The 13,461-nt window shown below is 41.7% G+C and overlaps 1 protein-coding gene across 1 annotated transcript in view; it reads right to left on the bottom strand.

Annotated features, from left to right (window-relative positions):
• Positions 1–13,461, bottom strand: part of Tmc2 (transmembrane channel-like 2) — a 68,058-nt gene that overhangs the window by 30,588 nt on the left and 24,009 nt on the right. Inside the window, 4 exon segments of the mRNA NM_001106510.1 lie at positions 1,940–2,082; positions 3,728–3,826; positions 6,028–6,134; positions 6,485–6,566. Of these exon segments, the coding sequence (NP_001099980.1) occupies positions 1,940–2,082; positions 3,728–3,826; positions 6,028–6,134; positions 6,485–6,566 (431 nt within the window).

Raw genomic sequence — 13,461 nt, 5'->3', positions numbered from 1 at the left:
AACTCTTGAACATGTTGGTTAGATGATCTGGTTAATACAATCTTCAGCAAGCTTGGATGGAAGTTCCTGGGCCTTCCTTGTCTGCTGCCTGTTTCATCTTACCTGATCCAGTCTCTCAGAACTCCCTGCTGCTCAGCCTTGTGGGAGCCACAGAGTTCCAATCATGGTTTCACAAGATAGTGTGGGAGTTTTGTGCTCCCCCTGATTCTACCTTGCTTGTTGACTAGACTTGCTGTTCCATAGGACCTAGGTGTTTTTGGTTTGTCACAGAAACATCCCATATTCATGGTCTGAACTATTGTTTTCTTTAAAGAATATGAATTGAGAGGAACAGGTAAAGCTGGGGGAGGTGGATTCACTGTTAAAGTGCTTGCTAATGGCAAGGGGACCTGAGTTGGGGCTCCTAGCACTTGGGTAAAGAACTGGTGTGTTTGCAATTCCAGGGCTGGAGAAGTAGAGACAGATGGATCCCTGGATCCCCAGAGCTCACTGGTCAGAAAGCATATATATATATATTTTTTTTCATATAAAACTGAATAAAAGAGACACTGACATATAAAAGCCAATCTTGACTACCAAGGAAGGTAGAGATAGGGCCAGAGAGACTGCCATGATTAAACACAGCCATACAAATTCTTCTGATATAGGTCTATTATTTATATATGTGTAAATGACAGTATTGGAACATTTATTTACTCATTCATTCATTCATTCATTCATTCATTCATTCATTCCTGAGGTGACTGAGCCCTGGAGAAAAGCAGAAACAGGTCTGCAGCCACCTTATCAGGTCCTATGCTCTGTCTCAAGCTACAGTAGCCTTTTGCTAGTTTGGGAAACTGGATGGCTGTTCCGATAGAAATTCTGGAATCATTTGCTGCCATTGTGCTTCGTCTGCTTACGCCACACACTTCAAACTTTCACACCACCGTCCGTGTTCTGCCTCATTTAGAGGGTTTCCATTTCATAAAGCTCATTTCCCAGAGCTTCACATATTAGCTGGCTTATTTTGAATACTTCACAATCTGCAGTGGCTTGGTCTGATCACTAACAATGAATGTCAACTTGACAAGATCTAGAATCGCCTAGGAGACATGGCTCTGGACATGCTGGTAAGGGGTTATCTAGACTAGGTTAGTGGAGTTGGGAAGACCAAACTGCTAGTGGCACTATGCCATGGGCTAGGGTCCTGGACTGAATAAAAAGGAGCAACTCAACTATGCATTCTTGGGCACACATGCTAGGCACATGTGCTCACATGCATATACACATTCACCTCTCCTTGAATCTTCATGCACTCTGCAGTGGAAGTAGGATGAAGGGACATCATTCTTGAGCATGAATATGGGATGTTTCTGTGATTAACCCAAACCACCTTGGTCCTATGTAACAGCAAGTCCGGTCCACAGGCAAGGTAGAATCAGGGAGAGCACAAAACTCCCACGTTATCTGGTGAAACCCATGATTGGAACTCTGTGGTTCCCATGGGGCTGAGCAGCAGGGAGTATGAGAGGCTGGGTCAGGTAAGATGAAACAGGCAAACAGAAAGGTGACAACTCAAGTGACTAGCAATCATCTCTCTGCTTCCGGACTGTGGAGGCAATGTGACCAGCTGCCTCACGCTCCTGCCACCAGAGCATCCCTGCCATGACCTATTGTATCCTAGAACTGTGAGCCCAAATAAGACCTTTCTCCCATAAGTTACCTTTGTCAGTTACCTCGTTATAGCAGTGACAAGGAACTAGAAGCTTTGTAATTGTTTACTGCTTGTTTCTTTCCTCCTGAAGTATATCACAGGAAAGTAAACACACACAGAGGAGTCAGAGGATAGTCATTTGAACAAAGAAAGATCAAACCCTACTTATTAACTTACTCATATACAACTTACATATACACAACCCCACTTTTATATTTAATCACACAAGAACCTTATACTTACGACCTAATGACGATCATCAAGCTGTAGCCAAACACGCTGACCCCCACCATAAAGTAAGCCATGGGCAGTCTGTACCTCAGCCATCCGATGGTCCTCTGGTTGTTATAGTAGCCATAGAAGAGAGCAGAATATTTGATGTAGCCCTGTAGGAAAGACATCCAAAATGTTTATAACCTCAGATGAGAGATAAATTGTACATTTCCATTCTATCAAGGATTTCTGTCTCAGAGTTTTAAAGCAGGTCTACAGAGGAAGAATCCTAAATATTGAATTCATAGTGTTTCCAGAGGCCATCCACAGTCATCGTCTGTCCCTTCATCATTCTTCCATTGAGGAGTGCATGGAGATTCAGGAAGGAGAGGTGAATGTGTGTATGTATGTGAAAATATTGCCCAGCATGTGCACCCAAGAGTGCATAGCTTCAAGCTATTGTGTTCGATAACCAGGTTCTTAAGTGACTAGTAATCATTTCTTTGCTTCCTGACTGTGGGGGCAATATATGTGGAGGCCAGAAATAAACAAGGGTTTGTGGACTTCTGTAACATTTCAAAATGACCCCAGACAACTATGTATGTGTGTTCCTGCATCCATGCATGTACACATGTGTGTGTGTGTGTGTGTGTGTGTGTGCATTCGTTTGTAGATGTACAAGTGCCATGGTACACATGTGGAGGTCAGAGGACAACCTACAGGAATCAATTCTCTCCTGCCATGTGCGTTTAGGACCAAACCTAGTTTATCAGTCTCACTGGCAGGTATGCCTACTCTCTGAGCCATTTCATTTGTCCTTGTTTTATTTTTGACTTTTAAGTGCACTTGACTTGAGTAGTGAGTAGACCTTATATTAGTCAAGAATAGCACTGATTTAGGTTTCTTTGTGAATACAACATAAGGCATTGCTGTTGGATGAATTCCATTTGCTTTTGGTAGGTAAGAGATTTCAATGGGGATTCCTGGGTAAGAAAATGTAAAAACCATCCTTGACAGCAATGTGGCTGGGTATCCTGGGAAATTACTGCAACTCGTTACTCATTTCTGAGGAGACTCAAGGTTGACTCTAGAGCTGAAGGATGCCAGCCCATGACATTGTAGGCAATACTGTTGCCAAGCAACATGACCCCAGGAACCCTTTGAAACTACAGATGAGAGGCATGGAGGGTGAGGAAGAAGATTCCAGGCACAGGTCCACCAGCAGGGGGTGAGGCACCGCAGTGCTGTGTGTGCAGAGATGTCCTTGACTTGGTAATATGGGACACTGACTTGTGAGGCCTTGACAAACAGAGGCACACAGGGTTCTTTTGTAAGCTCCATGAAGAGCATTGGCTTTAACTTCCCATTGGGAATGGGAAGCAAGAGTTAGCTGAAGTAGGACAGGGACATGCTCCACCTGCGTTTTACAAAGTTCACTCTGGCAGCAGAGGAAATGGAGATGTCACCGTCTACACACAAGGCAAGGCATCCTGACAGCAGCCCTGATAAATTGAGCAGGGTGTAGGCAAATGGTTGGGGAAGCATTTTGTTTAACAAGGGTCTATTTGAAGAAAGTATCACTTCTCAACAACTCAGTGTAATATTCACATTACCTACTTACCTATAGGATGTTTTCCTAGGGACCCCTGAGTGAAAGAGAGGATAAGGAAATCCCTTGGAGCAGTGTCGCTGGGTCCCCTGGGAACTTACTCTAATTTGCTGTCACTCATTTCTGAGGGGCTGAAATTTGACTTTGAGAGTGAAGAACATCAGCTTTATAATGGCGAAATGGAGGTTCGTTGACATCATGGTTCATACCTCAAAATCCCAAAGGACAGAGAAGTCCATGGCTCTTTCTTCCTCAGCCCGAGGCACCGTCTTTCTGGGTATGCTTCCGTAGGGCATGCCCATCAGCACCTCCCGGGGGACAGATGATAGAGTGTGAGTGGAGAAAATGTGAATAGCAGCCATACGTGTATTTAACAAATCCCATGTCCTTCTGGGAGACTGGCCTCACTCACACCCTTACTTAGGAGAGAGATCAGAATTGGATCAATTTTACATACTGATTTAGGATGCACTGGCTTTTCAAGAAGTATTTTTTATTTGTGTGTCCATGCATGTGTGTGCATGTATGCATGTCTACACGCATGTGCACATGTCTGTCTGTCTGTGTCTCTGTGTCTGAGTGTATGGGGGCACTCAGAAACTGGAGTTACAGGTGGTTGTGAGCCCCCTGACTTGCTAGAACATCAGTCTTGAAGAGCATAGGTGCTCTAACAGTCGAGCCATCTCTCTAGACCCAAGATTGGCTTTTTAAAAATATGAGATTAATTTTTTTGACCATTAAACTTTACATTGCTTATAATGAAGATCTCCTAGACTATTAATATTTACTAGTTACTTTATAGATTTATTATTCTTGTGTCAGTGTTTCTGAGTGTATTATAAATCTGATAGTAATAGTGGAGGGATTTGTTGGCAATCTTCGTGTCTTTAATGACTCTAACCATCTTCATAGAGTCTTTTATGTAAAGTTGAACACTTTTTTGGTAGAATACATAGATTTGGGGGCTTCTGCAGTGAAATTATTTGTAGATAAATTGTGCTTTTAGTACAAAATATACAAACTATTCAATTTTTTGACTTATTGGCTAAAGTAGAAATTTCAAAAAAAATGCTGAGGATAGAGACACACGACGCTGGTCTTAGGTTTTGTAGCCTTAGTGTTGGTTTTCACTGCACTGCTGGTCAATTTACAGGTTCATATTTTCAGGTCTCTCTCTCTCTCTCTCTCTCTCTCTCTCTCCCCCCCACCCCCGCATCCCCTACCAGCCCTCTCTGTGTCTGATCCTGACTGGCCTGTGTGTCACCCAAGCTCTTGTGTTTCCTTTTTTCCAGAGTTTCACTTTTTCTGTTATTGGGAAATATTTTGCACCTAAAGTAGCATATGTAATACATAAGTATGGTCAGTCATAATAATGATACTTAACTACTTTTTGCCCAACTATCATCTAGCTTTTAAAAACTCCACAAAACTGGATCTGGGGAGATGGCTCAGGAGTGTTTGCTATGTAAGCATGAGAACCTGAGTCAGAGTCCCCAGCACCCATGCAAAAAATTGAGTACAGCCACAGTATGGGTAACTTCAGTGGTGTGTGTGTGGTGTATGGGGTGTGTGTGTATGTGTATGTGTATGTGTATGTGTATGTGTATGTGTATGTGTATGTGTATGTGTATGTGTATGTGTGGGTATGTGGGTGGCACATGTATGTGTGTATGGCATGTGTGTGTATGTGTGTGTGGTGTGTGCGGTATGTGTGTGCATGTGTATGTGTGGTATGTGTGTGCATGTGTGGGTGTGGGTGTGGTGTGCATATGTGTGTATGTGGTATGTCTGTGTATAGCCACGGTGCAGGTAGCCTCAGTGGTGTGTGTGTGTGTGTATGTGTGTGTGGGGGGGTGGGTGGCACTTGGATGTGTGTGTGGTATGTGTGTGTATATGTGTGAGGTGTATGTGATATGTGTATGTATATGTATGTATGGCTGTGTGGGTATGGCCTGTGCATGTGTGGATGTGGTATGTGTATGTATGTGTGGGTGTGGGTGTGGGTGTGGCATGCATATGTGTGTATGTGGTTTGTCTGTGTGTAGCCACAGTGCAGGTAACCTCAGTGGTGTGTGTGTGTGTGTGTGTGTGTGTGTGTACACATGAGTGGAGGAGCTCCCTGTCTTTTCTTACAATTTATTTACCTTTTGCTTAGTTTTGTCTGCTTCTCTTTTTCTCCAGGGCAAAAGAAAAAAATTAAGTGAAATCTTAATTTTTCTCTCATTTTAAGCATAAATGAAAGGTTCCATGTTGTGTCCTGAACTGCAATTGGCATGAATGCTGAATTTAAACAGAGCTGTGCATGAGGTGCATGCTTATCCTAATGGCCCTGGGAGGAATGAGGCAAGGGGATTATGAGTTTGAGGGCAGCCTGGACTATATAGCGATACCTTTTCTAAAAAGACAGATTGTAGCAAAGTAAAAGGAGTATTTGGGAAGTGTAGGAGAAGACGCTGGCCGCAGAACAGCCTCTTCAACACTGTCTGAGGACATGGAGGTCTGTTCTTACCTCTGGGATGATGACTAGACCAAATATTAAGCCAAAAAGGACGAGGTTTACTCCGTACATCCATCGGAGGAAGATGAAGTAAGACGCCACGGAAGAACCAAAGTGACCTGGGAGAGGAGAGGTGGCTCAGTGAAACGTGTCAGTGGCGAAACCAGCGCTGCCTGCATGACTGGCTTTCATACCAGTCCGTCCAACAAACACCCAGGGCTCGGTTTTCTCGTTGCAGAGAGATAACCTGAGACTCTGTGGGGTAACAGAGCCACCTGAGCTCTCACTCCAGAAAGTGAGGAATCTGGATTTGAATCTGGTTCCTATGCTCATCCAATGCCCACCTTTCCTGATGCAACAGAATCAATGAAATGATATAACCAGACGACTGAGTACTCTCCGATTTCAAGCCTTGGGGAGACTTCTATGAGGAAAGCAGTTAAAAACAGCGGTGCCAAAATATACTGACTTTCAATGTCCTTGATCTTCATTTCCCAGGGAATACATTGCGTCTTGAAATTATCAAAGTCCCTCTTAAACTTGGCCCATTTCTGAAACGAAACAAGTAAGACCCTGAGTCACCAACATGTTGACTTCAAACACCAAGGGGCACAGTCATGGGGCGGGGGGCTGGGGGAAGTAGGGCAGTGGTTGTGTGTGTGTGTGTGTGTGTGTTGTATGTGGTGAGTGTGCATGTGTATGTGTGTATGTGGTATGCATGTGGGTGTGCATATGTGTGTGTGGTGTATGTATATGCATATGTTGTATATGGTGTGTATATATGTGTGTATGTGTGTGTACATATGTGTGTGTATGTGATGTGTGTACATGTGTGTGTATGTGTGTTGTGTGTATATGTCTATGTGTGTGTGCCTGGTTTATGTGGTATGTGTGTGTGTGATGTTGTGATGTGTGTATATATGTGTGTGTATATTGTGTATATGTGTGTATGGGGTGTGTATGTGTGTATGTGTGTGCGCGTGGTATATGTGGTATGTGTATATGTGTGTGTGTGTGGTGGATGTGGTGTGTGTATATAGTGTGGTGTGTGTGTGTGTGTGTGTGTGTGTGTGTGTGTGGTGTACACACTGAAGCATGGGGCAGAGCAAGGAATAGGGCACAGATACTGAGGGCAGGAAGCTTGGCTCCAGGAGGGAGGATGATGAGAGAGGTAGTGCAGTGGTGTGTATGGGGTCAGGGAACATTTGCAGAAGCCAGGGGTATGGCGGATTGTATGTCTGTAGTGTGGAAAACAATCCAAATTTGGACATTTTGATATGAATTTTAAAGTTCTGTAAATTTTCTGGATCCTCTGATACAATTTCCTTCATGTTAAAACAAAAATCAAAGAAAAAGAAACCTCACAAGGCACTCATATTTGACAGCAAGCCAAGAGCCTGGGCTTGTTGGAAGTATTGTTAAGCTGCCAAGAGATCTTGGTCTAGGTCTGCTGCTCCTCCTTTTCCTGGGTAATAACTCATGTTGTTGGGTTGAAGGGAGTAAAGAAAGAAATCTCCCACAAAGACTGAACTACCAACCAAAGAGCATGCACGGGCTGGACCTGGGCGTCCTACACATTTGCAGCAGATGTGCAGTGTAGTTTTTCTGTGGGTCTTCCTAACAATTGGAGTGGGGACTGTCTCTGACACTGCTGCTGCCTTTGGATCTCCTTTTCCTAGCTGGCCTGCCTGGTAGGGCTTTAGTGGGAGAGGAGGTGCTTAGTCCTGGTGTAATTTGATGTTCCAGGTCAGGGTGGTACTCAACAGGGGCTTCCCCTCCTCCTCAGAAAAGGGGAGGGGAGAATGAGGGAGGAATTTGTGAGGGTGGGACTGGAAGAAGAGGAGGGAGGTGGGGAGCTGTGACTGGGATATAAAGTATTATTATTCAAATAAAAATAATAATCAAAAAAAGAAAAAAAATCCTCCTTTCCCTGATAGTTTGGAGCTTGAATGTCCCCCAGTGGTATGTATGCTCAAGATTTGCTCCCAGAGGGGTACTAACAAGGGATGGTGAACATTTTAGATCATGGAGCCTAGTGAGAGGTCTCTAGGTCATTGGGTGTTTGCCCAAACTTGACAGAGACTCTAGTCCCCTTTCCCTGTTGCAGTGTTCACCTTTTCTCTTTCTGTGTTCACCTTTCTGAGACAGGGTCTTGTGGTGATTCTAGGTTGCCTGGAACTCCAGGTCCTTCTGCTTCAGCCTCCAGAGCTAGGATTACAGACATGTATCACCAGATCTTGCCTTTCCCCTCTCTCTTTGCATCCTGAACATGAAGTGTGCAATATTGCTTTGCTGTATGATTCACAGGCCCAAAGCAATGAGGTTATTCATGGGTTAGGAGGGTGTGAGTGTGAGCCTGGGCCTGAATAGCCTTCCCTCTTTTCTAGCTGACTGTCTAAGGAATATGTTACAGTTACACACACACACACACACACACACACACACACACACCTATAGATAGATAGTTCAGTGAACCAGAGCACCACCTAACAGGAAATAGCAAATACCTTCTATAATAACCTTAAATGCAAACCTCATCTTACCAATAAAAATATACAGAATAATGGCTGGATTACAACTGTATGTTTCCAAGAAATACACTTATCTGGCAAAGATACCAAAACAACTACTGAAGGATGCAAAATAAGTGAGCAGACCAATATAAAGCACAAAGAAACAGGCTCAGCCACCTGGACATCAGACGCTCTAAAGTTCAAACCAAAACTAATGAGAAGATATAAAGATGGACACTGTGACTTTAATAAAAGGAACAGTTCATACCTGACACAATGCTAATGGAGGACTTCAAAGCTCCACTCTGATATTTGGATAGGGCTTCCCAACACAAAACCAAGAAACTTCAGAATATTGGGTGAACTGGACTTGGACATATACAGGATATTATACTTAATAATAGGGAATACACACCCCCCCCCAGCAGCACATAGAACCTTCTCCAAAACTGATCATATCCTAGGATATGAATCAAGTCTAAATAAATAAAAAAGTGAGATAATTCCTTGTGTCAGACCATAGTGAAGTAAATCTAGACATCTATACAAGAAAAACTACAGAAACCACATAAATTCTTGGAGACTAAAAGACATGTTTTTGAATGAACAGTGAGTCATCCAAGAAATAAGAGAGAAAATTTAAAAATTCTGAAGAAAAATGGTAACGAAAACATATTTATTTTACCTGGGACACACCCAACTTAGTCCTAAGAGGAAAGTTTGTGGCAATAAGTCCTCATGTTAAAAACTGAGAACTCAGTCAGTGTGATGGCCCATGCCTTTAATCCCAGCACTTGGGAGACAGAGGCAGTTGGATCTGAGTTCGAGGCCAACCTGTTCTACAGAGCAAGTTCCAGGACAGCCAGGGCCACACAGAGAAACCTTGTCTCAAAACACAAAAGCAACAGCAGCAACAACAAATCTGAGAGATATCAAATAGTCACTCCAACGATGTGCTTCAAAGACTCTCAGAAAATGAGCAGCCAATCCTAAATTAGACAGCAGGAAATGATACAGATTAAGGAGGACAGTAACAGATTGAAAGAATGCAACACAAAATCAAGCAAGAACCCACTGTGAAAAAATGATTGACAAACCTCTGCTGGGAGTTCCTAACAACCACATCAGGTGACTCATAACTGTATCTAACTCCAGCTCCAGGGTATCTGATGCTCAATTTCTGGCCTCCTTGAACACATATGTGCACATACAAACACAGCCATACCATTAAAAAATAAATAAGTAGATAAATAGGTTATTTTATTATTATTTATTTTAGTGTTCATTGGTATTTTGTCTGTGTGAATGTCTGTGTGAGGGTGTGAGGAACAGATATGAGCTGTTATGTGGGTGCTGGGTATCAAACCTGGGTCCTCTTGAAGAGCAGCCAATGCTCTTAACTTCTGAGCTATCTCTTCAGCTTGTGATGTCTTTTACATTTAGCCTTTCTTTGAGTTACTATTTGTAATTTAAGAATTAAGCTGGTTGTTGTAACACATATTTGTGTCAGGAGCCATCATAGGACAAGCTAATAACTAGCAGGTGGTCTTCCTGAGATGCTCTGCCTCAGATTATAATAATTCACGACAGATTTGCTCCCATAGGCCAGGCCCAGGAGAAAATCATTTTAGGAAAGATTCCTGCTATTAATATGCTTTTCCTGTTATTATTAAAACATACATAACAGTCACTAGGCATTAGCCCACCCTTTTGAGCAGATCTCTGAAGATCTATGAAGAAGTACTGTCTTGTAGTGAGGCTATATAAACAAATAGACAACTTCTTAATTCTTAATGATGATCTCATAAGAATTTCTAAAATTATAACTGTATTTATTAAGCTCTTTTATAGTGGGACTGCTATTAGGTCCTTTTCTGATAGTCAGAACTTCAGTGAGAACTCTGCCAGTCTCCCATGTGTCATCAGTTAATTGCTTCTGGATAGTAACCAGACTTTCTCCTACTCAGAGCACATTCCAAGAGGTTGTAAAACCATTAACCAAAGATCATAAAAAGGGAACTAATGATTTATATAGCTGCTAGGGCAGAAAATAAAATATTGAGTGGATTTATCTATACAAAACCACTAATAATTTAGTTATGTTTTTTAACTCTCAGTGAGCTTGTGGAGTCGTGACAGGTTATTAATGTTAACGAGATAATTACTCCTAATGGATATATGCTTGTAAACACTCTCTGTTGTAAACTTCTTATTCGATTTATGATTTGAATTTATGTATATACTTTTGATGACCTCTTTACCATGTGATAATGTATTCTGATAGATGTATAAATTCTGAGGACAAAGAGAGGAGGGCAAATTTTCCCTTACCCCCCTTTTTCATTCATTCCGTTTTCCCTTTTTTCTTAGAGAGCTTTCACAGGAAACTTTTTACAACTTGGAAATAAACGATAAAATTACTTTTCAAAATTTTCCTTTTTCTTCTTGTGACTTCAACTAGCAGCTGAAAGTTAGAATCTCATGATTCCTGGGGGTATAGAACCAAAGGCTACATTACTTAATCCCCACCTCCACACCCTACTGTTAGGCTCAGGTGTTAATCGACTAATCCAGAGGCTTTTTTTTTTTTGGTTCTTTTTTTCCGGAGCTGGGGCAAGCGCTCTACCACTGAGCTAAATCCCCAACCCCAATCCAGAGGCTTTTAACCCTCAGAATTAACAAGAAAGTTTTTAGGACTTTTTAGAAGTTATCATCACATTCACTATAGGTAGAGAGCTAGAACATCCAGAGACCCTCAGTCTTTAAAGTCACACCAGAGTCCTACTCTGTCTTGTTTCAGCCTGCTCCAGGCTGTGAGGTTTCTGGCATGTTTATTTTGGTTTTCGGTTTGTTTGCTTGCTTTAAAAAATTTTTTTTGAGACAAGGTGTAGCTTTGGCTGCCCTGGGACTCCTCTGTAGACCAGGCTGGTCTTGAACTCATAGAGAGACTCCTGCCTCTGTCTTCTGAGTGCTGGAATTAAAAGCTTATGTCACCACTGCCTAGCTACCTATACTATTAGAAGTTGCAGTGTATCAAATCAATATTTTTTTTAAACAAAATGATCTTCACATATCAGCAATGTACTCTCAGTGAAAGAAGTTAGGAAAAATACCTGATTCAAAGTAACACTGAAGGAGTTGGGGACTTAGCTCAGTGGTAGAGCGCTTGCCTAGCAAGCACAAGGCTCTGGGTTCAGTCCCCAGCTCCAAAAAAAGAAAAAAAAAGTAACACTGAAAATACTAATTATTTAGAAATATAGTTAATCAAATAAAAGGAAGACATCTATAATGAACAGAGAAAGGACCCAGATACAAACCTAGCATAGCTTCAGTCATATAATCTATGAGAAAGGTGCCAAAGACAGAAAGACAGCCTTGGTGCTGAGAAAAGTAGAGATCCACACATAGAAAAATGAAACTCTATCTCCTCTTTTACAACAATCAATGCTAAATGGATCAAAGACCTCAACATAAGACATGAGATGCTGAAACTGCTGTGGGAAGTAGGACAGCATTTCAAGACAGGCACAGATAAGGGCTTCTGCTATCCCTGCTACTAAGAAAACAATGCCAGCATCAGACAGATCGCCTCTCATGAGATTAAAAATCTTCACAGCAGATGAAACAAATCATCAAGGGAAGAGACACCATAGAATGGCAGAGCATCTTTGTCAGTCACATATCTGAGAGAAATGAATCACTAGAATAGAGAAAGAACGGGAAAGCAGGACAATAAGAAACCAAGCAGCTCAATAAAGACATGGACTGTCTGGATATAGTGGCGCATGTCTTCAATCCCAGTACCTGAGAGGCAGAGACAGAAGATCTTTTGAGTTTGAGGCCTCCCAGTTCCACATATCAAGTTCTAGGAGGACTACATAGAGAGACTTTGTCTCAATCAATCAACCCATCAATGACTAATGAAATGAACATAGAATTTTCAAAAAGATGAAGCACAAGTGACCAATAAAAAGAGCACATGAGAAAATGTCCAACTGAGTTCACTAACCATCAGAGAATTGAAAATTAACACTATATTGCGATTTCACATCGCCTCAGTCAGAATGGCAGTCATTAAGAAAAAAAGTGACAATGAATGCTGCTGAGGATGAGCATGGGGAAAGCCATGTGCAGGTCTTGACTATGAGCTAATTCAGGAACTACGGAAACCCATAGAAAGGGTTTTCAAGAAATTAATCTACTATATCACTCCTGGATACTTACTCAGCAGACTTTAAGTTAATGTATCATAGAGGCCGTTGGACATCAATGCTTATTACTCAGCAGACTTTAAGTTAATGTATCATAGAGGTTGTTGGACATCAACCCTTATTGTAACTTGTTCGCAACAGCAAAGTCGCAGACTCAAGCTAAGTATCCAAGGACAGAGGGATGAATGAAGGAGATGTGGTCTATGCACAATGGAGGTGTTTTCTGTCACAATGAACAGAGTTTGATGATAATCATACTGAGTAAGGCCAGCTTCAGAAAGACAAAGACAGTGCTTCTCTGCTGTGTGGTTGCTGGGTTGTTATATAGATATGTACACTCATGTAGATATATGTACATCTGTATACATATATGTGAATATATGTGTGTGTATGTATGTGTTCATACATATACATATACAAAATGCATGTGTATACACACATATATGAAACACGAAAGTAGAAGTGAATTTATTTAGAGAAACAAAGAGGATTAATGGGACAGGGTAGGGTTGAGAAAGGGTCAGGGTAGGGGACACATGCTCAATGTGCAATATATAGTTGCACAAAATGTCCTTATATAACAATTAAGCATTCAATAAACATATACAAATTTTAAAAATAAAACAATAACAAAACCTCTAAAACGAAAAGAGCAAAACCAGAATCTCAATGGCTAGCGATGTGGCTCAGCCTGTAAATTATTGCCTACTATTGTTGTTTGA

The sequence above is a fragment of the Rattus norvegicus genome, chromosome 3, assembly GCF_021556685.1.
Source record: "Rattus norvegicus strain SHRSP/BbbUtx chromosome 3, alternate assembly SHRSP_T2T, whole genome shotgun sequence".
Lineage (NCBI taxonomy): Eukaryota > Metazoa > Chordata > Mammalia > Rodentia > Muridae > Rattus > Rattus norvegicus.
This window is presented reverse-complemented; position numbering and strand designations above follow the sequence as displayed.